Source organism: Agelaius phoeniceus, chromosome 4 (genome assembly GCF_051311805.1).
Source record: "Agelaius phoeniceus isolate bAgePho1 chromosome 4, bAgePho1.hap1, whole genome shotgun sequence".
In the NCBI taxonomy this organism is placed as follows: Eukaryota; Metazoa; Chordata; class Aves; order Passeriformes; family Icteridae; genus Agelaius; species Agelaius phoeniceus.
In genome coordinates, this window is record NC_135268.1 from 28,884,965 (window position 1) to 28,911,207 (window position 26,243).

At 46.1% G+C, this 26,243-nt stretch overlaps 1 protein-coding gene across 3 annotated transcripts in view; it reads left to right on the top strand.

The window, feature by feature from the left end:
* CXXC4 (CXXC finger protein 4) overlaps positions 1–26,012 on the top strand; it is a 46,030-nt gene extending 20,018 nt beyond the window's left edge. The window contains exon 4 of one of the 3 annotated variants that reach the window (XM_077177178.1): positions 25,880–26,012. In XM_077177178.1, the coding sequence (XP_077033293.1) occupies positions 25,880–25,996 (117 nt within the window). In that variant the 3' untranslated portion in view covers positions 25,997–26,012. Of the gene's footprint in view, positions 1–1,951; positions 9,118–25,879 lie in introns of those variants that run through there. The other 2 variants (XM_077177180.1, XM_077177179.1) reach the window with 2 other exon arrangements.
* Positions 26,013–26,243: the final 231 nt, after the last annotated feature.

Sequence of the window (26,243 nt, forward strand, 5' to 3'; positions counted from 1 at the left end):
TTGAGGTCAATTTAGTCATACGATTGTTTCCTGCCATTCCGAACTCCAGCCTCTTCTGCAGCCAAGCTCTTTATAAATTATAAATCTGTAAACCTCGCTCTCAGCAGCCATCTTACAGCCCACACAGACTGCTGTGGATGGTCTAGAAATTGCATTAGCTCTCCTCAGCGTGCCTGGGTGCGAGGGCTGCCGTGCTCTGTCGCTACTTGTGCTCATGCTCACCTCACGTAAACGGGCAGAGCAGGGACTGGTAAAGATGGATATGAGCAATTCCTACTTTTGCACCATCAACACAAAGAGAACTCACATTAGTCAAGGTGGTTGTATTTAACACATCAGCTTATTGTCCTTGGAAGTTAATTTTCAGATGATTTATTGAAGTGTAACATTTGTGGAGGGGGAGTGGATTTGGAATTGACAACAGGTCAGAGTTCTGATAATACAGCAGAATTATTTTGATCTCTGGTATTTCCAAGTGCTGAAGCAATAAACATAACAATAACAGCTTCCCTTTCATATGGCTTTTACGAAAAGAGAAGCTGTGTACTGTTTGAGCCTGTTTATCTTAAACTTGAATAATTATTCAACAAAAAATACATGCCATACTAATGAGCAGTTCCCTGGAATTCAGAAAGTAATATTGTGACACTAAGTACAATGCACATGTACACTGCAGGATCCATGGTCTGTTGGATTTTTATGGAAAAACTAGGAAAACATTAAAAAGGTCTTCCCTGAAACAAAAAAAGAACTCTTTCAAAAAGAGACATGTACTTAAATGTGCACCAGCAACATCCATGAGAACTTATTTGTTACAAATATTCATTTGGAAATTTCAAGAGTTTTGCTTTTAGGAGATTTTTTTTTTTCAGATGTAACACTACTGTTTTGTGGGTAGTTCTTAATGAAACAAATACTTGTAAGCTGGGACAGACTGATAGAGTGTCATGTTAGGGTTAGTGTCACTCTCCCCTCCCTGGACAGGGCAGTTATTAATTCTGGAGGAGAGAGATGTGGGTCCAGATGCATGGGTTCAAGGGTGCTTTGATTATCTTTTGACTGAAGGAAATTGAGGATGAGAAGTTCCTCACAGAAGTGACACAGCCCTTGCAGGCTCAGTCCCTTCAGCCTCTCATGTAGGTTGTACTTTAAAGGTGTGAAGGGAATTTGCTGCTACTCAAATGTGTATGGAGGCACCTGGGTGCAAGTGGGTATCATTTTCAGGGTGCAGCAGGTGGGGGAAAGAGGGCAGCAGTAGCTCTCTTTACACAAGACTGTTTCTGTGTAAGCCAAGGTCCTGCATGCGTGTGAAAGAAAGGACAGGGGCGGTCCTGGGCAGCACCCCTAAATCAGCACGGTGATTCCCTCACTGGAATGAAGTCATGGATGTGTTTTCAGTTCTTTCTGCATTGCAACCTAAATGTGGAACAAGGTGTGGTTTGAAAATGCCAACCTCTCCTCCTGAGGTGTCTGCAGACACAGCATACTTTCTGAGTGACAGAGCAGGGCCTTTGCTACTCCCCTGTCTCAAGCATGGTCTTGCCAAAGCGTCTGTTTAACCCACAAACCCACTGAGCCGTAACTGCGTGCCCAGTATGCCGGCTCAAGGCAGGAACCATTGTACAACCCTGTGGTTATTCTAAAAGTGTTGTCTGTTTTCCAGATATTTTTTCTAGAAATGTTTACATTTTCATGACTACCTTGCTAACAAACTAAGGAGAAGTCAGCGTGTTAGGTGTGTTACATACTGAGTACGATGTATTACATGTGATCCTAAAATGGTGTGTGTTTGGAGAAGGATGTTTCTATTAATTGTCAAGCAATGGGAGGCATCGTGTTGTTCCTAGATAACTGAAAGTATGCCTAAAATGTAAAGGAAAAGAACAACTAGAACTCGAGTATGCCAATGCCACAAAAGAAAGCTTAACTTGTTTTCTTGCTTTTTTTTTAGAGAACACCTGTTCCCAGCGCTGAAGCATTCCGATGGTTCTTTTAAGCAGTAGTGTATCTTATTTTCGAGGCAGTCCGAAGTGAATGGCAAGCTAAAGTCTTGTTTTAAGAAACTGCTTAGTCCACCATTGAAGAATATACTCAGATACTATTTTCATTTGTGTATAGGGGTTTCCTCAAAAGCAAAAGACAAAAACCTGTGAGCCTGGGGAATTGGCCAGCTTCTTCACATTCAGTACACCGATTCTTTCTTTGATGTAACTTAGCTATACTAGTGAAGTTGTTGTCTATTTTTAAAGTGGCTGTAAAAAAAAAAAAAAGTTTGGGTAAACCCCTGCTATAAAGTCATGTATCTTTGAAAAGTAACATATCTATACTTCATTTTCAAATATATGTGTTTCAGTACTGTAAACTGTACAGATAGCCGCTTGTATTTTGTGTGTTTAGACACAAGGAGACAATCATGTCTGAGCATCAATGGAGATAAACAGTTTGTACACAACAGTGTGGTTCTGCAAATTGAATCCGGAGCAATAAATTCTAGCTTTAACTATTATTTTGCTAGTTGTTTCGCAGCAGCAGCAGCAACAGCAGCACTGTTTTACCATGCATCCTTCCATAGAGACTTGATGCCAAGTTTTCCAAGATAAAAAGATTGTGATGCATCTAGCAATTGCCTTCTGTTGTGGTGTTGTGAGAGGGGAAGACGTAACACTTAAAATTAATCTTTCAAGCACTATATTAGAATAGTGGTTTGTGCACTTGCATTGCTTCCAAAGGAGCTTTACAGAGGTGTATCTCTCCAAAAATGCTGTCTGGTGTCTGACTCATTTTTCACTGTGCCCAGCATAGGCAAATGTGCAAAACTAGTAATTTAAATAAAGGTTGTTCTAAGATACAAACCAGAGTATGGGACCTTAGGAAAAATGATGACTCAGTTTAATTACCCTTCACCTACAAGATCTTATGTAACATTTTCAGTCAATGGAGTAAATATTTTATAAAGTGGAATGCCATATTTTTGGTTCTGGTGGAGCGCTTCACAGTTAAGTGAGTTTTGACAGTTGGACTGGTTTAGGTTTCACTTGCACTTGTGCTCATTTGAGAGCCTGGATATTTTTGCGGTATAAAAAAGATTTTTTTTTTATTTTTATCCTTTTAAAAAAAGACCACTTCTCCCCATGTTTCTTGGTCCACTGATTTTGGCTTTGCTGAATGACTGGTCCCTTAAGCCCTTACAAAAATGCTTTGCTGTTCTTCTTCCTGTTCTAGCTGTATGGAAGAAATGTCTACTCCATGGAAAGGCAGCACACAGAGGGATATAGCTGACATGCCATAAAAAATAAGGAGGATTCTTTACTTAGGGATACTTACTATCAGTCGATCATCACTTTTTATCGCTTGGCTTTGTCATACCACTCTCGAGTGAGAAGGCCATGCCACCAAAGTAAGTGAATGCTGTTGTGCCATGTATTTGATAGATTTGTAATTTTATACAAGATAGGCCTACCAGTAGTTTCACAAAAACGATGCTGGGCATGCAAATAACTAATTAATGTTGCACAGCACATGTAAATCTCCTACTGTTTCAGCACTTTCTTCAGGGTTTTGCTAAGTACTTCAGCCTTTGGCCCCGGTCACACTTACTTGATGAAGCACAAGGTTGGGAATGCTCCAGTGAGGGACCTGTGCAGGTGGGGAAGACACCAGCTTTGGCAAGTGAGGGCTGGCAGGTGTCAGGAACAGCCCAGAAAGTGAAGACGAGGGGATGGAGGCAGAGAAACCTCCTGAAGGCACATGTGTGTCAGCAGGACTGGGCAGAGCATGGGTGACCCAGGGTAACTGGAGGGCACAGTTGGGCTGAGCTTACACCTGCATCCTCAGCTTAGGGTCAGTGCATGTGCCAGTGTCCTTGCGTTGTACGACATCACATACATGGCTTCAGAGGTGGAATGTCACGCTTAAAATGCTTCTATCATGGTGCCCCTCTTACAGTTTGTGAGATCCTCAGTTGTATACTCATCCAATGCCCATTCAATGAGCTTTGTGTCTGTTTGTAGGGCAGCTGTGTATGGATTTTTTTGTGTTGGAGACTTTTTGGTTAGGGGCCTCTGTTACTGATCGTTAGACCAATATGAGCTCTGCAAGGTCTTCTCTACCAAAGTGCTGATTGACTTACAAACTGAAGCCTTATTTGCACATCTGGCTGGTAAGCTTGCCTTGCTCTTTGGAAAACTCTCATTGCTCTTACAGAAGCAGAGGCAAAGTTAAGTTAAGTTCAGGATACGTTAGGTATACAAAGATACTCATAGCAATGTACTTACTGTCTAATACCCTAATGTTGCATGTCTTGTTGTGGTTCCTTTTTTTTGTTTTGTTGTTTTGTTTTAAAGAACTGCTGGATCTGTATATTGTAATTTTGGTGTTTTACATGTCAATCCAAAATTGTTAAACATACAAACAAGCATACCTTGAAAATGAACCAGAGGTGATTTTTCTTTGATTTACCCTTATGGTTTTAATTTCAGATGTTGTTCCTTTGCACCATCAGGTTTTTAGATTCTGCTGAAACAGTATTTAATATGATGTAGTGTGCATAGAGCATTTTAATTAGTGATGTTTGAAGAAGGAAATCCATTTTCTGGCCTGTCTCTCCCCACCCCTCCCCATTTATATACATATTTGTCAATCGGATTATTGTCAAGTTCTAATTACCAAATTTGTGCTTTTCACAAGGTCCAATACTGTTTTCCAATGTGAAAATTTGTATTCTTCTCTGTTCTTCATTCTCACAGTGAAAAGTAAAAAAAAAAAAAAAAAAGGTGTGGGCAAAAAAAAAAGCAGAACTCTGTCTTCTAGGTGTGAGTGAGTGCTAAGCCTAGTGGAAGCATTTTTGGCATACCCCAGATAAAGTTATGAAAAATGGTAAGCTTGAAAGGGAGGCACACATACCCATTCTGTCAATTAATAACAGACCCTCCCTCTGAGGGAAAATACTCCCTTTTGTACAGACCCCCTGGTATGTAAGTCCTACAATTAATGTTGAAGAATGTAAAGTCTTTAAACCGGCTATATCTGTAATCAAATAATGAAGAAAGAAAGTAGTTAAATGAACATACCATTCAGGGTCGAATGCATTCAGCAAAAAGCAGTAGTGGGTCTTTGATCATGGTTAGATGCATAGTGATATCAAACAGTGGGTTCTCATGTAACAGCTAAATGTTTCAGATTTTGTTTTTATTAAATTTGGCAGTTTCACGCTGAGCTCTACTGTATTCTTAGTGAACAAAAGACAGCTCCTATGTTAGAAAGTACTCCATTTTCACAATTGCAGGGAACTAGGAGGGTATTTTCAGAAACATGGGCCACAGAAATGTACTCCTTTCACAGTGTTCTCCTATTTCTGAACTGTGCAGTTATCTATTAAATTTTCTAATAGATATTTGTGTAAGGTGTATGTATGCTTGTGCAATTATGGAAAAAAACAGTTTTGGAAAACAGTGTATTTATGAAAAAATAATCACTTATGGGGCATGTACAAAACTGTATAAAAACATTCAATTTGCCCAGTAAAGTTGTTTTTTGTGATATTTCTGTGTTGTTGAATAAAGGACTTTAGTATTCAAAATATCTCTCTTTTTCCATAAACAGGTCCTGTTTGTGGGATCTTAAACAAAGAAAACCTCTTTTACAAAAGAACCCTCAAAATGAGCGAGAAGGTCCAAATGCTGACCTCAGTCTTGCGTGTGGGAATGAATGCTTATGAAGTGATGGTACAATAGCCACAGAGCTTATTCCTTCTCAATTGGCAATTGATGGAAACCCCATAAGTTGTGTAACTGAAGGTAACATCGTACTCTGGATTTTTTAAAATAGCAGAAAAAAATACTGCCTTTTCTTCGACTAGGAATGTTACTGTGAGATTTTGAGGCTATGAAAGGTTAGTGAAGTAAGAGCAAGACTGATTACAGAAAGCCTTAAACCCATTAGTGCAGACCTGTGTTGTATATGAAGAGTGGACTAGTGAGGGTGGTGTGATAAATTAGCAGTTAGCTTTGTATGGAGAAGCCTGCAAAGGTGAAATCTCATCTGTAGCTCTTGCAACAAACAGTAGTCCTGAGGGTAGATCAGCCCATTGCTGTTGAAGTACTTGGAATTACAAATATGGCTTGTGAGAGAATGACAACATTATCTTCCTTTCTGTTTTACTGCTTCTCAGTTCAAAGTTCAGCTCTCTACCTGTCTCAAAACTCAAATACATAGCTAAGGAAATGTTTTGCTCTTGACATTTTGTTTCCCCATACTACTTGCCAGCATTGAAGCAACTTCAGATAGGTGGGAAGGTTTGTGACAGGCACATCATCTGATTTTGGTGAAATTTGGAACGTCATCTTTCTGCGAATATTCCTTTAATCAACAGAAAGTCAGCTCTTAGGTGCCAAAACAGAATTTTGAACGAGTTTGAAAAACGAGGTAGGTCCTTTAGTCTGTGAGATGCTTTCAATGCCAGCTGATTTTCCAGGGGGAGCCTTGGTGTATCCTTTTGTTTTTTCAAGAAAGCAACAAAAGAAAAGGAACAGAAGTGGATTTTCCACTGATCCTGTCTGCTCTCATCGAAATCCATAAGGATATATGTTCTTGGGAGACATAGACCGCTCATTAGACAAGAGTGAATCTTGAGGTCTGTTTGAAGAGGAGGAAAAGGGCTGCCAGGTTGCTCAGGCATACTCAGTGATCTCTCTGGATTAAATATAGAATTCACAGGGAGGAAATACACTCATTTCATGAGACGGTCGATTTGGAAGCAGGAAGAGGTCTCTGAGTTCCTATTCTTTTAATGCTTTCTCTTTCAACATTTTTCCCCTCAAGTATTGTTTTATACTGGTCTGAATGAAAAACGTCCCTCAGCTCTGAAGAAATACTCGCCCCAGATATGAACCTTGCAGTTTAAAACTACCTCTAGTTTTTTATAGCTTTTATTCTTTAATTAAAAAACCAAAAAACCCCAAAACAACAAAACAACAACAAAACTAAGCAACTAAAAGTAAAAACCCAGTCAAGAAGCAGGTAATTCTTCAAAGCCAAAGCTGACAAACTTATTACTGAGCCTATTAAAGAAAGGAAAATACCCTTTTGTGTGGAAACTCAGTTTTTCTAGGCTGTGTTGGGCTCAATTTGGTTTTGCCACTAGCCATGTCAATGCTCTTTTATATATTTCCAAGGAACAAGTCTGAAATTATGAACAGTCTAGTGATACAGGGCAGTGTGCCTTCTGGGAGGCTCCAGTCTTCCCCATGTTCCCATGGGGTTTACCAGATAGCTTGTGGAAATTGAGGATATTGTATAGGAGGCTTGGTTATAAGTTTGATCTTACTTCACTGTAAGGATCTACTCAGTTACCAGTGTGCACTGAGCATGGATAGATGGCCCCAAAATCTATAAAGGAAAGAAATTCTTCTTCTTCTCAGTAATAACTGCAGAACGTACAATGATCTTTGAAACCACTGTATCTATCTGAGGAAAGAAAGTCAAAGTGCTGCAGGATCTGCTCCCCCTGTAGGTTTGTCTTGGTTTGCTGTTTGGTTTTTAGGGTGGATACACTCAGCTGGGTTGCTGGGTGCTTCAGCAGAGCCATTTTCCCCAAGGCAGGCAGAATAAAGGAAATGCAGGTAGCAAAATGTTATTCTTGCAAGACAAGGATCTAGATTGCCTAAAGAAACTGTGATGTTCTGGAAGATTTTCTCGGCTCTTCTAAGTTCTCAGATGATATTAAAGGATTGTCACATTATTTGTAATGTAATAATCAGGAAGAATTTGTCATGCTACCACCCATTCCTGAAAAACAAGTTTTAGAATTCAGCCTCAATGGGTTAATTTCCCAACCAACTCTGAAGGTGCTTCTTCGTGTAATATGACTCCCCTATAAAAGAAGATGCTGTGGCAGTGGGTTGATTGGCCTATATAGGGCCTTGACTTGCAGACTCAAGGATCTCTGATAGAAAATAATTCAGAATTCTGGTAGAAGGATCTGCAGGTGTCATGATGTCAGCCAGAGCCTGGATTAATTACTCGGTGCAGTTCTCCCCAGCTTGGTTTATGATATGTTTAAGCATCCTACATTTGAGAAGAAACCACCTTTCTTCCTTTGCTCTTTTAAGTCTGCTCTCTTTATGGAATTAATAAGACTAACCTTCTGCACTTCTTCAGGAAAGGCCAAAGCATTAGAAGAAATACATCTCTTTTTGGCTAGACATTTTCCTTTGGGAAAAGACAGAAGAGTTAGTCTAGGTCAGAAACTCCTGGTGCTTTCTCAAATCTCCTAACAGGGGTTTCTCTGCATTGGATGTAGCTGTGAGCGGAGCCCATACCTCAGCTTGGCAATTGGTCACAATCCTACAGAACATCAGCACTAAAGCAGGCAGGAGCCATGGGGATGTTCCCACTGCCCTCTCCCTGGTACATGTGACACACAAAGGTTTATGGCAGGGCTCCAACACCCTTCCCATGCAGGGGGTCAGGCTTGCTATACCCAGCAGAGAGGTGAACTTCCCCAGAACTGAGCAGCCTGTAGCTGAAGGTTTTTAAGAAGAGAGAAGGTTTTTACACATCCAGACAGGGACTAGAACATCTCAACCCACTTGTCTCACATTAGCTTTAGATTTACAGCTGTGAGAGTTGGTGGCCACCAGGCTGCAGGAGAAGGAGCTGGGCTGTTGAGGATACCTAGTCTCTTCTTACATGCCTACATTTTAATGGTCAGATCTAGAGATTGATAGTGAATTTGAGCAGCTGATATGTTGATCGAGATTAATGCAAAATTATTACAACTGGTTTTCAACCTTTTGTTGGAGAGTCAGTGAGTAAATAACCTGATCTAGCAAAATCTGTCACCCACATTAGGAACTGTGAACTAATTATTGCTTTCTGATACTCTGCTCTTACTTGTTTTCCCTTTTTAACCTGATTGTTTGCATTCCTAGGACTGATTTGCCTTTCTGATGCAATGCCATGTGATCTGCTGATTAATTTTTGTGAGCAATCATAAACTCCAACCTATGGCTGACTCCATATATTTTTATGCTACGCTCCATAAACATTCATTCATTTATTATGATTACTGTGTGGAAACAGACTTTTACAGGCTAATAAACTTGGATTTGAACTGGTTGAAGAGTTTCCTGGTGTCACTTCTTTCCTCTTTTTTAAGGAAAAAGCCCAAAACCACACATAACAAAAAAGAAGAAATAAAGGTGCAAACCTTGACTTGATTTAACCAGGTCTCTGTAACTATCTCCACAAATGCTGTCAGTACTAGACTTGGAAATACCAACAGCAAAACCTTATTCTCAAGTTGATTTCATTAACAGTGAGAAACAGTCCTTCTTAAAAATAAAACAAACTTCCAGGGCTTAGGGCTGGGAAAGAGGGGGAAGGGAAATCAGTTTTTTTCCCTTTAATTGGTTACTCTGGTGTCTTCTCTCCTGTAGACCTGCTTTCTTAAACACGCTGACATGCACAGGGCAGCTTCCAGCTGAGACCAATTAAGCAGAGCATTTGCCTCCAGTGTGGCTCCGTGGCTGTGGCCGGGTGATGCTCGTTGCAGGCTGCGTGCCGGCGCGGGCACAGCTGGAGCACGCGCGGCCAAGCGACCTCCCAGCGCACGCGGGGCCAGGGCCAGCATCTTCTCACGCTCCTGGGCTCTGATGCTCCCTGACCTGCTGTGCCTGGCAAATGTCTGGTCAGAAATGACTCTGCAGGTGGTGGAGAGTTTTTCTTTTCTCAGTGGTTAGTTCAAGCTCAAACAGCTGGGCAATACTGAGTGTAGTACACGGAAGGAACGTGGATTCTCGTGTCGTCACTGTTTAAGACATCTCAGTAGATGAGGAAGCTGGCAATAATTGATAACCCTTTACATGGCCTCTGCAAGGAGGCCATTGGGATGGAATGGCACTTTGTGCAGAGAGAGAGGCAGCAAAGGTAAAATAGATTGGCCTGATGTCTGCACACAACCACATGTAGTCCTCTCTGTAAAGAAATTGTCATCCTTTCCATATGTTCATCTGAAGTGTGTCACAAACATTATGCATAAAAATTGTATTTTTCAGCCCAGCCACACAGGTAATCTTAATCTTATCAAAGAGCAAATGGGAATTTAAGAGCAGAAGGAGGGCTCATGTTTTGTCAGCTTTCAGGCCTTGAATGCAAGCAGTGAGATCAAGTGTCACTGAATGGCACAGCTGGACTGGACAGGACCCAGCCTCCGTGTACAGTGACCCTGCCAGTGGCACAGCTGTCCTGGACAGGGATCTTTGGGGACCACTGCTCTGGTCCCTGCCTTTCCTAGTTCTGCTGGAAAGAGTGACTTTTAGAAGATGGGGATGATCCTGAGGTAGTCTCACCACAGAGATGAGGCACAAGCAGGATTATTGGCTGATGATTTTCTTTTTCCTGTTGTGACCCAGCACATCTTACTTCAATAACATAAGCTAGAATTGTAGCAGCCAGAGAAAACTGCAGCTCCCCAGCAAGGCAGAGGAAAAAGCTAATTTGCTCACTCTTTCTTTCCCATTCTTTGTTCCCCTTTCCCCTGTATTTCCTTCCTTTAACTGCTCTCTTCCCTAGAGGAAGGCAGATACGGCAGATGCTGTGGCTCCTGCCAGCAGTCCCCAGCTCTGTGCTTTGTGTCCTGGGAAGGTGATGTGGCTACAACTGCACAGAGGCTTGAGCTCCTGGAGGCTGGAGCACCTGCAAGGTAGGTGCTTGGTGTATGGAGTGGTGCCCCAGCAAGTGTGTGGGCTGATGCTCTTCTGCTTGTGCCACTGGCTTCCACGGGGAAATGGTGGCAGATACCGAGCTGAAGCAGTCAATGTTGGACTTCTTACATCCCCAGCGTGGCAGGGTCAGGAAGCTGATGCAGATTGCAATGGTAGCAGTGAATACGTAGGTTACATGTGCCCTAAAATGCTGGTGCTGAGAAAATCTGGGGGGACTTCTGAGGTGCAGAGAGTAAGACATGTGCTTGATCCATCACTGGCACGTCCCAAACTTTGTCTGGCCACAGTGAGGGTTCTGGAAAAAGAGTTAAAGAAAGCCAGGTCTCAGCCATTTTTTCTCTAATTATTTTCTTGGAAACAGCTGAGTTGGTTCTGCTAGGAATTTGAAAGCACACCTAGCTCAAGGCAGGCACTGAGCTGGAGGCAGATGTCTTGCCTGAAAGGTTTCAGCCTGCAGGATTAAAGGTATGAGTAAAGCTATGAACTGCCAAAAATGGGACCTTGTAATAGGCACTGCAGGTGATGTAAACGACAGATGTTGCCACCAGCTTTGCTAGGGGTAAAGGAGGGAATGAGAAGGGCATTCATTCTGCTGTGCTGTGTGGGGAGACTCAGTCTGGTTTTCTACCAGCAAGGCTGGAAGCAGCTGGGGTGGGTAGGGGATTTTTGGGTGGGCATCTCCTTAGCATAAAATGCAACTTGTATGATGGCAAGGAAAAGCTGGGCAAGGGAAGTGGATGGCTGTGGCACTGCCAGCCAAAATGCTTCCCAGAGATGCCAAACTGTGCCCCAAGGAGCAGGCAGAAGAGATGCTCTCCTGGCATCTGCGCTGTGAGGGCTGCAATGTCTGTCTATGGCTCCACTGAAAAGAACCAGCAACCCAGTTTGTCAGCTCCCTGGCCCAGTGTGCTGAGCCCAGAGACAGGTTATATCCAGGAGGGTTGTTCACAGGAATGTGCTGGGAGTGATGGTGATGCCCTGGCAGTGCCATTCCAGGGGGTGGGGTGTCCCCCTCCCTGCTCCCTGCGGATGGGGTGCGAGTCTCTGCTGTGTTTTGATCCAACACTCCACGCTGCTGCTCTGACACTTCGCCGCTCCCACTGCGATTGCTGCATTTCTCTTCTGCTTTATGTTAAAACAAGGGAGGTGTTTAAATATTTATTATCGCTAGAAACTCCAGAAGCCAATGTTCATTTGTACAAGGCACTGGGATTTTTTTCCAATTGTCAGTAATAATTCATTAATTATTATTTTAAAGTTTTTGTTCTGCATGGGATGTGTCACTTTCCCACCAATTTGGCAGCAATCTGCACAAGATGTGGGATGTACAGCACCGTGGTTCTTCCTCCTGTGTGTTGTTGCTGCTCCTTCAAATATCTTCCCTTTAAACAAAGTGGGCGTTGGAGTTCCTGGTATCTGTTCAACTAAAGGGAGAATTTTTTCCTTGCTCTTCCTCCACATAATTTTTTTTGGGGGGTCAAGTGCCTTCTGCTGCCATTACTGCACCTGTGGAACTGGGGTCTGCTCCTGCCCCTCTGCAGGTGCAGGAGACAAAACTCGTGGCTTTTGGCTCCTGGGGATGCTGTGCTTGGCTGTGGCTGCTGGACAAGCAACTCCTCTTGCTGCAGTGGCTGCACTGAGCTGTGCCAAGCCTCAGTGGTCCTTCAGGCTCTGAGCATTGAATTGGCACAGTCTGGAATCCAGAGCCATGAAAAAGCAATCTTGTCTGGCCGTGGCAGGTTGGCATTTTTCTTAGATTATTCTAAATGCAGAGTGTTGCTTGCTTTCCCCTGCTTCTGTCTGCAAATGAGTGGGGAGGTGGCTGGGATGTGGCAGACTTCATCTACAGGGAGATGGGAATGGGGAACTTGCACTAGGAAATGCCTTTTGTTTCCAGCCCAGAATATGATATTTGTCTTCTGAATTCCCTTTTTACAACGCCTTTCCCTTGAATGCTTTTGTTACCACTTGTGTGTTTGCCACTTTTGCAGGAGAGGACAGTCTCAGGGAGCAAAGGCATTCCCCATCTGAGCCTACCAGGGACATGCCTGTGCCTAATGCCACCACTGCCATATTCCCATAGGTCATGACTGAGCTGGGTACCAGAGCTGCCAATAGCCTTGGAAAACAGTAGCAGGCTGCTCAAGGCTGTGTCCTAACTGGGCTGCCCAAAACCTCTTACAGGAGCTGGGGAGGAGATGGGAGAAGCCACTGAGGTTGGTAATTTTGCTTTTACCTGAGGTAACCACAGAAGCTGAGGATCCCTGGTGCAGCCCAGGGGCTGAAAGGAGAAACTGCCCCTCTGGGCTGAAGCATGCCCAGGAGTATTGCCTTATGGGGTCACCAAATGCAGCTCCTGGCTGGCTCCTGGCGTGCCGGGGAAGAGCAGGAGCTGCTCTGCTAGGCTGTTCTGGTCTGTACAGATGGGACTTCTCTGTTCCTGGAGCCTGGGGCCAGGGACACCTCCAGGCAGAGGGGCAGAACTGTGGGCATGTGTTGCTGCACAGGACTGCAGGTACGCCTGTAGCTGCCTCTGTGTCCCAGCCAGCCCAAGCACACCAGGCACAGCCCAAAGACCATCTCTGCTGTTGCACCTAGGCAGTGCTGGGCTGGAGATTAGGTTTGTTAAAAAAAACTACTTTTTACTTCATTAAAGACATGCCATGCGATTTGGCTCTGTTCCCACTCCTCTTTCTCTCCCTTCCCTTCCCTTCCCTTCCCTTCCCTTCCCTTCCCTTCCCTTCCCTTCCCTTCCCTTCCCTTCCCTTCCCTTCCCTTCCCTTCCCTTCCCTTCCCTTCCCTTCCCTTCCCTTCCCTTCCCTTCCCTTCCCTTCCCTTCCCTTCCCTTCCCCACTGAATGGCTCCCTAACCTCCATTTCCTTATGGGGAGAAAAAGAGGGAAAAGAGACCTTGATTAGTGCAGCTGAGCATCTCCATGAGATCTGGCCTCGCTCAGGTCAGAGCGAGGTGGAAACCCATGCACCAATAGTGCAGCCATGCAGGAAGCCCCTTCCTGGGATATTTCAGCTGGCACCTCCAGCTCGCAGCTGGAGCAGCTGGGAGCGAATGCAAGTGTGGCAGCACCTGCGCTCATTATTTTTTCGGGAAGTTGAGAGCTGTAAAATTTTCCTGCTTTCCACTGGATGGAGTTTTGCCTTTGCCACAGTAGCAGCTCTTGGGAGCTGCCTTCTGGGAGGCGAGGCGAGCTGCGGGAGCGCGGCTGCGATGCCAGGCTCAGCGGGATTCGCCCTCTGGAAAATGCAGGGCCAGGGCTCAGCCTGAATGGCCGGCTCGCGTTGTGTGGTCACAGGAGTAATTTGCCGAGAAGGGCTGGGATGAATTGCTTTGGCTCCCGAGAGGCCCGGGAGCAGGAGGAGCCCAGCCCCGGCGCAGCGGTGCCTGCGGCTCCCTCCAGGGAGGAGCTGCTCCCAGGAGGTTTTTAATGGAAAACCCGGGCTCGGGTCAGGGCTGCCGGAGCTGTGGCAGGGACCGAGAGCTTTTGGTGAGGGGGGTTTAGCTGCTTTAGCCAGAGAAAGAGTGCTGAAACACTGCTTAAAACATGCACTTCCACAAATAAAGATGTAGACAGATATTAATAATACAACCCTGAGAGCATCTCTTATAAAATGCAAGCATCACTCGCTGTGCTGGGAAATGTGCTGTCCCCCACCCCTTCATTGGAGGGAGGTGGCAGCACTGCAAGGAGAGGAAACAGGAGAGGGGAAAAGCCCAGCAGGTGCTGTCTGGGTGTGTGTAGAGGAAGCAAGCATGGCTGTGACCCCGTAGGTGCACCTGGGCTCTTGGCCCTGCCCGCGGCCCCTGCTGGTCTCTCCTCCCACACTGCATCAGAGCATTTGCCTCTCCCTGGCCCCTCATGGGAGGAACCTGCTCCTCATTGCCCTTCCCAGGGTCTGAGGAGTGTGGCAGTGCAAGGCACATGGCCACAGTTCCAGGAGATGCCCTGCAGGGACGCCCTGCTCTGTCCATGGGCCTGGCATAGGACAGAAGTGGTGTGACACAATGCTGCACTGACCCCAGGGCTCTGCACTATCTGGAGCTGCTCTGGGCTCTTTGTTTCAGGTCTGGATGACATTTTTGCTGCATTCATACTCTAAAGGACACTTGTCACAAGCAACTTTCAAGCCCGTTTTTACTCTGGCTCGTACTTGGCCCACAGAGGCATGGGCAGCACCTTGGTAGGACACCAGAGGAGGAATTTGGGGAGCTGCCATGGTGTTCAAGTGGTGTGGTGGGAACTCCCTGGAACAGGGTGGAAAAAAGGATCTCAACATCCACCAGGAAGTAGTAGCTTTTTTCCCCCAGGACATCCAAGGAAAGCCCAAAGCTGTGCCACTATAAACAAGGGTTGCTCTGGGTGGTGACTGCCTTCTACACTGATGCCTCATCTACAACATGGGCTTGACTTCCAGCTTCATTGCCAGATCAGGATCCAAACAGGAATTGTTGTCTTTGCACAGGCCATGGTCACAGGCCAGCAGCCTCTCCCAGTCCCTTCCCAGACCCTTGGGCACTGGTTGCTGTGGTTGCCAGCAGCGCTGCAGATGGCAGTGTGCCTGTGCCTCTCCATGCAGTGGAAGGGGCCATAAACCCCTCCAGGTGTGGAATCCCTCACCTGTGTGGAGAGAGAGCACCAGTGGTGAAAAGCTGCTCTTTTCCAGCATTCACTGCCTGCACTGGTGTGACTTCCCTTACAGCCACCAGATGGTTTCTACCGAGCTGATTTAACAGTGTTTCCCTTCACAGCATGGCTGTGGAATGCCCACCTTCAAAAAGGTCCTGCTTACTGCAAAAGTGATTTTTTTTACTTGGGTGCTGATGGTGTATCTACATTGCATATGAGTACTGCAGGGTGGACCTGTAGTCTGGGATTACTGCTGGTTCTGCCTTTACCCAGGAGTGTCTCCAACCCAGCTGCATTTCCAATGCTGGCAGCTGGCAGGGTAGGAGTAATTTGCTGGGCTGGGGTGTCACTCAGCCATGAGCGGCGTGTGACAGCCACGATCGAAAGGGACATTTATTTGCCTTTAGGATGGAAGAGACGTGACACTTCTTGTCAAATCCCATCTTTGCAGATGTGGTTTGTGAGGCAATAAGGCAGAGGTTGTGGCAAAAGGTCACACAAAGCAGCGCTCTGCCGCAGCAGGCGTTTGTCCTGGTGCTGCATGGTGTATCCACGGCACGGGATAGTGGCAAGCTGAGGAGCAGCTGGTCCACCTTCTGCAGCCTGCTGCCCTAACAGCTCCAGTGGTTTTGTCAGCAATGGCTCACATGCTGTTTTGATACGTGCACACGTGATTTTACACCTTGGTGATATTTTACACCACGAGAGTTACTCAGAAGACCAAGAGGTGCTTCATGTGGCACTCACTGGCTTGGAGCCCCACATGGATTTTTGCTGCTTTGGAGGCCTCTGAGAACTGGAGGTGTGCAACCTCTCTGAAGTATAGGTGTGAGTGTGGATTTTAAAAATGTATTAAAGGAATCCTTTTGTTTAAATATGGACCCAGGTCTGTAGTTGAGCTCTGGTGGTCAGCATGGACTAAAGCAAAGCAAACTAAAAGTGACTGTCAGCTGTGCCCCATAATGGACTCCTATGGCTTACTCTGCTGCCATGAATATAAAGACAGGAGACTAAATGGATCAGGAAAACAGCGATGAGGGATTTCCACACTCAGGGAGGGGAATTTTTCTGGGTTACAGCCTGATGCCTGCCACATCTGGGGCATCAGGGTTAGGTTCTGGATCTCATCCCACCACTCTTGCTGTTGGCAACAACCATGGCCACTCTGCAAAGCTGTAGCATGCATGCAATCCCTGCCTTTTCCTTCTCCAGCACTGCCTGTGCTACTGAAAGCTGCTCTTTTCCAGCATTCACGGAAAAACCAAACCTGCCGTTTGCAAAGACCCACTCTGCTCCCCTTCTCCCCTTAGTAAATGCACATAACCAGCACTTTGCACCATTACACCTCCTCAGAGATGCAGAAAACACATAGGTTGTTTGTTTTCAAATATACCTACCTAATTGATGGGTTGGGAAAGGGGAGGTGGGAAGGGAACTTCAGCCCTATTAAACTGTTGGGAATTGCGTTCCTTAGATTAGAAGTGTTTGTATTATAAATACTGTGAGGAGCTGAGGCACAGAGTGAGCTGGATCTCAGCATCTGGGATAAAACCACCAGCCATGGTGGAGCCCTTTATAAACATTTGTATTTTCCCAGAGGCAAGGGATAGTTAATCCAAAATACACACCTGGAATTCAGTTCCCGTGGCCTTCAACACTGTTGGTCCATGCTGGACCAGGATCTTAGGCAGCAGAGCTGAGATGTGCACACATCCCTGCCTGGTCCTGTTTTCCAGAGGAGCTGCTGGGAAGCCACTCCCTGGGTGTAAATACCTGCAATCTTTGCAGGTGGATTTTTACATCTAGAATTGAGCTTTGCTGCTCTGATCTATTTATATACAGTGCGTGGGGCAGGAGTATATTCAGGTGAAATTTTTCAGGGACTAGAGAGATTTATGGCTTATTTATGGCTTATTTATTGCTGAGCATAAGAAAAGAAAACAAACAAAACAATAAGCTCCAAAAACCACCCAGAGTATTTTTTTTTCCTTTGGGGGCTTTTGGGTTTTTTTAACTTTATGTCTGTGCACCACACTAATGCTTAACCAGAAACTGAAGCAGAAAAGTGTCAGAAAACCCATGTTCATATTTCTCAGGTAACACTGATGGTTTTCCTTTTCTGGGAGCAGGGCTGCATCCTGCAGGGTCATGGCACCTGTGGAGAAAAGCACAATTATTACGTAAAACAGAACAAAACGGATCCAATTCCATCTTCCTCTCATTTCAAGGGGTTGCTGTGAAATTCGAATGTGTAAAACCTCCTTTGGACCCTTTTGCTTTTATCCTGATGGACAGGCCTGACACAGTGTGAGCACTCCTAGGTTAGAGATTTCTCCCTATGGTTCTCCCCAGACCCACATCCTTAATGGTGGGCTGCTGCCCTGCCCCCCTGCCTCCAGCTCAAGCCAGGCAAGCAGCCAAGGGCACTTTGGAGAGTTGTCAGGTGGATTGGGCCATGCTAAGTGAAGTGTGCAAGGAGGAGAGAGGGGGAAAGAAAAATACCAGGGCTGTGCGCCGGTTCTTCAACCTCTGGTAGGGTGACAACCTCGCAAGGGCAGCAGAGCTAAACATGACTAAAACGGATCCTCTGGGGTGGTGACTCCACTTGTCATCTCCAGCACAGGGCAGAACTCAGCCTGGCTGCCTGTAAAGCTGGGGGAGCAGATGCACGGATTAGTGATTACCTTTCCCCTAATAAAAAGGGAAAAAAGGGAGAGCGAGCGGTCCTTTGGCCAGTTATTGCTTTTATAGCCGCACCTCTGTGCACTGAGCTGAGACAGCTTCCTCTGCGCGTTCAGCTGAAAACAAAGAGTGAGGAGGAGAATGAAAGAGCAGGATGCAGCCTTCCCTCAGCTGGCTCCCAGACCTGAGCCTCACTCTGCTGCCTGCCTGCATGGGGGGACAGCCTGCCCTGGGGCTGGGGGCTGCAGGGGCACCCCTCAACCTGCGCACTCCTGCCCACCTTCAGCACCCTCAGAAGTGTCAGGGGAAGCCACAGCCGGTGGCAAGAATGCAAATAAGTGAGAAAGGCTCCTCCATCATCGAGAAAACACAACAATCTCCCCAAAAACCCACGCAGGATCACTCAAGCAACAACTCCACCGTGCACAAACCCGTCTAAAATGGAGAGCATTGCAGAGGCACAGCCTGGTGCCGCTGAGGTAAAATGGGTGCATTATCTGCAGTAACACAGCGATCGCGCTCCTTCACCTCCGCCGCTCCGCCGGCATGGAGGCGATTGCACAGACAATGTGCCATCCCTCATTCCCTCCACTTTTAATTCCTTCCCCCTCCTCCCGTGAATCTATGCAATTTTCTGTTAATAAAAAAATGAGAAGGAAACTAAAGCTCTTCCTCAGAAATCTAGACATTAGCATACTCTCCCTAATACTTTAATCCCCATCATTGTTTATAATGGGGCTACACACAAGGTTATGCACAATGCTGACTGATTTATCTATCTATATATACATTTTGTTTTAATTGAAACGGCAACATTTAGGTTCCACCTTAACAGTGCACCTTAAAAGATTATCTCGGTTATTTCACAGGCACCGAGCCGGCACTAATAGTCCAAGGCAGATATTGAAAAGCAGCACAGGGCCAGGCAGATCTATTAGAAATTCCCATCCACGCGCCTCATACATATTGATTTCTGACACCAAGCAGCAGTGAAAGCCCCCGTGGGAATAATATATTTAGCAGGGTTCGCTGCGAGGAGGTCACAGAGTGCATACAGATTAGCTACAGAGGACCAAGGCACTAGTGTTGGAGCCAAATGCTAGATTTTATATCATTTTAATCTGAACTTTTATAATCCTTTTAGTTCTTCTTTCTCTGGATGGCAGAGGAAAGGCTCCTCCGCATGTATCATGCATCTTTTTTCTTTTCCTTCTTTATTCCTTCTATAAATGTGCAAATGCTGTTGTAATGGGGAGGAATGTACCCTTAGCATTAGCAGGAATAGGCACAAACAGATTTGGGGTTTATATATAGGTATGTGTGCATGTGTATATATGCATTGATATATATATGTGTGTGTGTGTGTGTGTATCCCTGCTTGTGGATAATAATGGTCATTTTGGCTGGAGACATCTCTATTTGAAGATTTATTTGAAGGTTTCCTTCAATGAGGGTGGTGGGAGGGGGTCTCAGTAAATCTCAGGCTCCAGTTTTAATGTGCAGAAATAAAGAACTGCTCTAAGACCTTCTTTCCTTTTATTTTTATCCCAGAGCTTAATTGAGCAGAAGTCACATTTACGCTGTTGAGCCTCAGAAAGCCACAGCAACAACAACAACAAAAATACCTAAACAGTTTTAATTACCTTTCTGCCTGTGCTGAGGGGGAGGAGGTGCCTGCTGGCCGTGCAGGGGGTGTTGTGGCTGGCTGAGGCAGCGGGCTGGGGGGCTGGAGGGGTGCCAGCATTGCAGAGGGAAAGGTTAGAGTTGACACACTTTGACACGAGAGTGAAACGCGCTCCGACAACAAAGAAACCGGGAGATTGCAGCCAAACAGACACAAAAGCTCAGGGGCATCTTGCAGGCGAGAGAAACACACTGACTCCAAATTTTTCCTTTTTTTTTTTTTTCCCAATTTATTTAAAGAAAATTTCTCAATTCTTCCCAATAAGCAGTATTCCCACTCCAATCAAGCCCACCTGTCTCTGGCAGGAAAGTCATTCCTAAAAGCTGCACAACAAGCAGACCCACTGCTTTCAGGGTTCCCCATCCTGGCATGGGGCAATGAGAGTCACCCACCCACCCAGATCCCAATCTGCCAGTTCTAGATGCTGCAGGATGAGTATGTGTCACTTCCTGCCTGGGAGGCAAAAAGTAATTTGAGTCTTGTTTTCTAATTTTGAAAATGAAAGGGAGGAGCAGCTTTTGACATTTCTGCTGTCCCTCAAGCCAATGAGGTGCTCAACTTTGGGCTAGGAGAGGCTGTGAGAACTGCTTGAGAGACATGAGTTGTCTTTTTTCACTTTTTAGCTCTCTGAATGATGGTTTCCCTGCCAGAGGTGCCCCCTGTACCTCAGACAATGAAGCAGCAGTCGAGTTGTCATGAGGGAGGAAACCATAAGCCTGCAAGAGGTGCAGGGCAAACGAGAGGAGGGTGCTTGGGGGTGGGGTCCCTGCTGTCCTTGCCCGCGCTGGGGCAGGGTGGGGTGGCCCTGTGTGGGCCCAAGCTCTCAGTTACCTGTGGGGCACTCTGGGGGCTGCCTGGCTGGGCCCCAGAGCTCCACTGGGAGTCTGTGGTGGCACAGTCGGGTGTCCTTTGGATATCCCAGGTAAGGGGAGAGGTGTTTGGTGCTGCACAGAGGGGCCAGGTGTGGGTTTGGTGCAGGGTCAGGCTGCACCTCCCAGCCCTTGCCCTGTCCCCATGGCCTCACTGCTGGTGTCATCCTGCCCAACCACCCTGTCATGGCTCCAGTGCCAATGGCCAGAGCTGGCTGGGCATCCTCCCCAGCTGCAGCACAAAGAGCAGCTCAGTCTTTCCCACCCATAACCTGAGCTTACGTGCTCTTCAGTCCTTCACATGAATTTGGATGCTGTTTGCAAAGCATTTCTGATTTGAAGAGCAAGCAGCAGTACAGTCCTACCTACCTTCAGAGCTGACTGCTTGAACATAGGATTTATTTCCAAGAACTGTCTGCTCTGTTCTTGATGGGTGACACTATTCACCCCCTTTGCTGCCCTCCTGCAGTCTCCATAGGCACCCAGCTGCAAACTCTTTGGCAGTGGATGCTCCTGTTTCCAATGGGTGCTCACTGTGGACTCCTTGCAGGCTCACTTACTGTTGGTCTTGTCTTTGGGTGCCTCCTGAGAGCAAAGATAAATCTGCTTTTTCCTTCATTTCTGCAGTGAGAAGAGTCATAAGCTACAAGGAATGTGCAGTGTCACTAGAGACAGCAAGGCTCTTCCTTGCTTGCCTTTCAAAAGTGTGAGGGTCTTGAGCATCACAGCATCATGCTCTTGTCTTCTTCCCTGCCAAACCCTCTCATGCATCAGCCTTGTGGCCCTCCCAGGGACTGATGGCTGTCACCTCTCTCTGTTGGCACAAGCACCCATTCCAAAGTGGGGGATATGCTGAGCCTGGCTTTCACCAGAGGTCTGAAACTACAGTGGCACACATCCCCCAGCTTACACAGGTGCACTCTCCTGGAAAAACCCTTCTCATCACACTTGTGCTTTCCAGGGGCACAAATCCTGCCACAAACTCTGTGGCAATGGGTACTCCCAGTCCCCAGGCTGCTGTGCTTCAGTTAATGCACCTACCTATCCTAAAGCTGAGCCTTAAAAAAATTACACCAATGGTCAGGCCAAGAAGGTTGTCCACTTAATCATCAGGTTATGAACTTGGAGCTGCTTTCCCAAGGCTCTGGATAATGTGTCACACCAGTGTTGCTCTGTGATCCCAGACCAGGGCTTGAGCTGATGTCAATGCTTCTAAGGGAATGTGGGACACATCTTCCCACCAATGCACTTCATGGGCTGCTGATGGTGGCCACTTGCAGTTCACCAACCTTCTTTTGAGAGCTTTGGGGGCATTAATACCTGCTTTGCTGTGGCTCTAGTAAAACACTCAAGTGCTGCACAGAAAAGAGGTCTCTTCATAACATTCAGCCTCCCATTCCATAAAACTCAGCATTTCTCATGACTTGTGCTGGTTGGGCCAAGTGCTGGCATTTTGCAGAAGGGTTTGGTGGGAGCTGTCCAGCCCAGTCCTCTGACATTTGAAAAATGGTTGCATCTGCACTGCTGGTGAGGTTATTCAATTGAGCAGCTGCCTGGAGCCAAGTCCCACCCACAAATTCTTTGTCTGAGTGGGAATTCAGTGGTTGGGCACCATGCAGGTCTTGCCAAGGACCTCACTTGTCCACTAAAATATTTACAACTCCCTTATTATTTTTGCCAAGATAAAAGTTTGGTGTTTATCCTCTGTTGTTCACTACTCTATACTTTAAATTAAATTAAGTTATAGGTGAAAAAAACCATGTTTTTTGACCTTAAAAATACAAGGCAAAGAGTGCCTGTTGCAAAGCTTTACAGCAAACAGATCTTGATTGGTATCAAGAATGACAGTGAACAGAAAAATATAGTTTAGGTTTATATGTCATCTCAAATACCTGGCTGCACTTCTTGTTTTACCCAGGATTCCAGTCCAACATTCACCACTCAAAGTTGCTACTGAGAGCATGGGACTGACCTTGTCAGATTTTGGGTTTTTTTCCTTCATTCATATTTGAAGATCTCCATCTCAGTGGTAAATACACCCAATATGCTGGGGTGAGGTCATTGCTGGCCCTTGGCCAGCCTCTTCCACACAAGTGCCCTATTTCCTTCTGTGTCTGGAGGAAATGGCTTTGTTCCTGTGTTTTGGTTGACAGAGTCCATGCTTTATCCTCCTGCCTTGATGCTCTCTTGGAGTCCTCTTTGTGGCTCCTTAGAAAGAATCATGCAAATCCTTGAGGGTGGCAGCTGTGTCATCTCCTGCAAGCTTTCTGCCTCTCTGATGGCTCAAGTCCTGTGCAACACTTTACTGAGGCTGAACTAGCAGCACACCTGAAGAGGTGCCTCAGGAATGAAGGTGAAGGGGAAGGCTGATGGTGATGGGTAAGGTCAGGAAGCTCCTGCTACTGTGGCTGGGAATGGGTCCTTGTCAGTAATGAGAAAATCTGTATGCAGACCCCTTATCAGATTTGGGAATTGAAGCCTGTCAAAGAAAAGAGACTGCTGAGGTCTAAGCAGGGTAGGAAGGCTGGGTGCAGGATGTTTGGAGGGCAAATGGACAACCTGGATGATGTTGGTTCTTGTTGTGTGTCTGTTGGCTGCACAGCTGCTGGGTCAGAGGCAGGCACTGGCTTTGGTGTGTGCTGGTGCAGCCAGTTCTGCAGTGAGGGCTGATAAGTCACCAAAAGAGCCAGAACTGCTGGGCTCAAGGCCAGGGTGGAGGCTTTGAGCAACCTGGTGAAGTGGAAGGTGTCCCTGTCTCTTGCAGGGGAGCTGGAAACAAAGTCTACAAGGTCCTGTCTGATCCAAGCCATTCTCTGATTCTATGAACTGGAGTGTGTGGTTTTGAGGTAATTTCTGCCTTCACACAGCTGTGCCACGTGCTTGGGAGGTCTCTTGTCCCCAAGAAGCTGACTGCCAGCAGCAGACCCAGGACCAGAATATGTGGTTCTGAGGTACCTTCTGTCAGAACAGCTCATGAGACTCCTGATGGCAGGGTGTGAGCTGTGAAGTTGGAAAGCCACTCTTTCCCAAGCCTTCTTCCCTGGCACAGCCTGGAGTTCATGCCCTGACCCGTGACAGCAGCAGCAGTGGACTGGCCAGCTGCAGCACTGCAGGTCCCAGGGCCTGCCCTGGCTGCCTGCAGGTGTAGAGGGTCATTTCTGCCACTCCAGTGGCTCTTGGCATGCAGGCCAGTTTGGGATGGATGTCTGTCCTTGTCCCTGCCAGGCCCTCCTGGGGCTGTGCTCCCAGTGCCTCTCTGTGAACCCAGACGTGTGAGGTCACTCTGAAATGCAGCTTTTTGGTGCTGCTGTGCTTGGGGTGTGTCCACAGGCTGCAATACATCTCTTTTCCCTCTCTCCTGTTCTCTTCTCCTTCTCCCAGGTGTTAGAGCCCAGAGGTCTGTGGGCTGCACTGAGTGATGGATGGTTATGAGTGACACTCCAGGATGTACCCAGGCCCTGGTGATGCAAAACAGGGACCAGATGTGGCATTGCCCTTTGGAGAGCAAGGCCAAGAAAAAATGGCAATAATTGGCAGATGCAAACTAACCTTGTGCTCTCAGAGATCTTTTCCCAGTGAGGCAAGAATTAATAAATCCTTCTTCATCTTTTCTGACAGGGAGGGAGTTTAATGGCTACTTCCTTAGACCAGTTTTGGGGGACTGGTTTCAACTAAGATGGACAAAATTCCCTCCACACTTGCACTGAGGCAACATTTATTTTCTATCCAGTACTGTAATTGATCTCAGACACAAGAGGCCTAAGCTTTTCTGACATATAGATAGGATCTTCGAAGCACCACATTCCTGAAAGATGCTTTTAATTATCCAGGATATCCAATATTATCTCACAAAACCAGTCAGGTCACAGCTCAGGTCTTTGAGGGGCTGCATGCTTTCTGTTGGAGTTTTGTGGGGTTTGAGGGTTTTATTTTGTATTTTTGATTTTCATACTGCAGAATACTGCTTGTATTATTTCCAATTAAACAAAATATTTTATTTTTCCAAAAAGTAATCTCCACTTGCAATTTTCCCCCTTGGAAAGGGAGTCCTCAGCAAAATACCATCAAAGTCTATCAAACTGATTTTTAATTTCAAAGTCTGAGGATAATGTAGAGATGCTCCTTTTTAATGCAGAGCAGTGTTGGTTGACAGGAACACAGCAGCCCAGGTTTCTGTGTTGAGGAGGGGAGCAGGGCAGACAGGGCTGTGTAAGTCCCTGCTCCTGAGACCCTGGCTTTGGAAGGGATGCACCACAGCTGGATTCACATCTGGCTTACACTTGAAAGACTGCTCACACACCAGCTTCCTGCTGTTTATACAGCTGGGTTTTAAGACACTAAGTTTGTTCTGGGCTTTTGTTTCATCATATGGTAAAAAGCTGCAGCTTGGTGGTATTTCTTTTGGCAAGCCACCTCACTGGCCAGGATGTGTGAAAATGAGCAGAGTTGGTGCTGGGGGAATGCCCTGTCCACATGGCCATCCTGCCCCTTGTGGTAGCAAAGCACCAGCTTGTTTCATACCCATTCTTTTATCTTTGTTATGTATTTCTATACAACCATACATTTTTATACATCCATACATTACATGTATTCTAAGAGAGCACAAAGAAGCATCTCATTCTGATGCAGATATGTTCCACAGGTATCTCAGTTAGTTCTCATGATGACCAGGAAAGGGTGGCCCACTGTTAAATGAGGTGGGAAAACCAGCAATAGGTCATGTCAGGAAGACAAAAGCACTCCATACCTTTCTTCTTTTCCCTCCAGTTTTACCCATTTATTCACCAATGAACTTTTTTAGGTTGACAGTGTTCATCTCAGCAACAAGGAGGTAGAATTCAGGGTGGAAGAATACAGCAGGATATTTTCCACAAGAACAGATCCAAGGGAGCTCAAAGAAAGAGTCATTTAGCAGTTGGCAATTTTATTTTTTTAGAATTGGTGACAACCAGGGGAGGTTTCTGAAGCGTGGGAGAGCGTAACAGGAATGCCCATCTTGGAAAAAAGGCAAAGCAAGGGGACTAAGGAGCCATAGACCAGTCAGCCTACTTAGTACATGGAAAAGTGCTGGAAGAAATAATCAAGCAAATTATTTATGAGCCTCTAGAATATAGCATGGAGATAAGTAACAGCCAACAGGGATTTGTCAGGAACAAATCATGTCAAACTCACCTTATTTCCTCCTATGACAGGGCAATAAGCCATGAGGAGAGGCAATGAATATCATATATCTTCACCCAGCAAGGCTTCTGATGTCTCAAGCCACACTCTCTTGTAGATGCCACAGGGATGCAGACCATGGAGTGGGAAAAAGCTGCTGACAATGAACCATCACCTCTGTGCCCCATCCCTATGGTGGGATGCATGGCAACAGGGACAGCTGGAGAAAAGGTGAGGTGCTTCAACAAGGACAAGTGCAAAGAGCTGGTTTTAGGTAAGACTAAATGGTGCACATCCCTGGTAAGGAATGTTTAGCAAAACAGCAGATCAGCAGGCAGAAAGGATTTGCTGGGGTTGGAGAGCATCACAAGCTGAGCATGAAGCACAGCAGTGGAAAAGCAGATGCCTTACTGGGTGAAACAAGGGGAAATCTCAGGTGAGAGAGACTTTCTGCACCCAGTGTTAGCAAGGGCTCAGGTGGC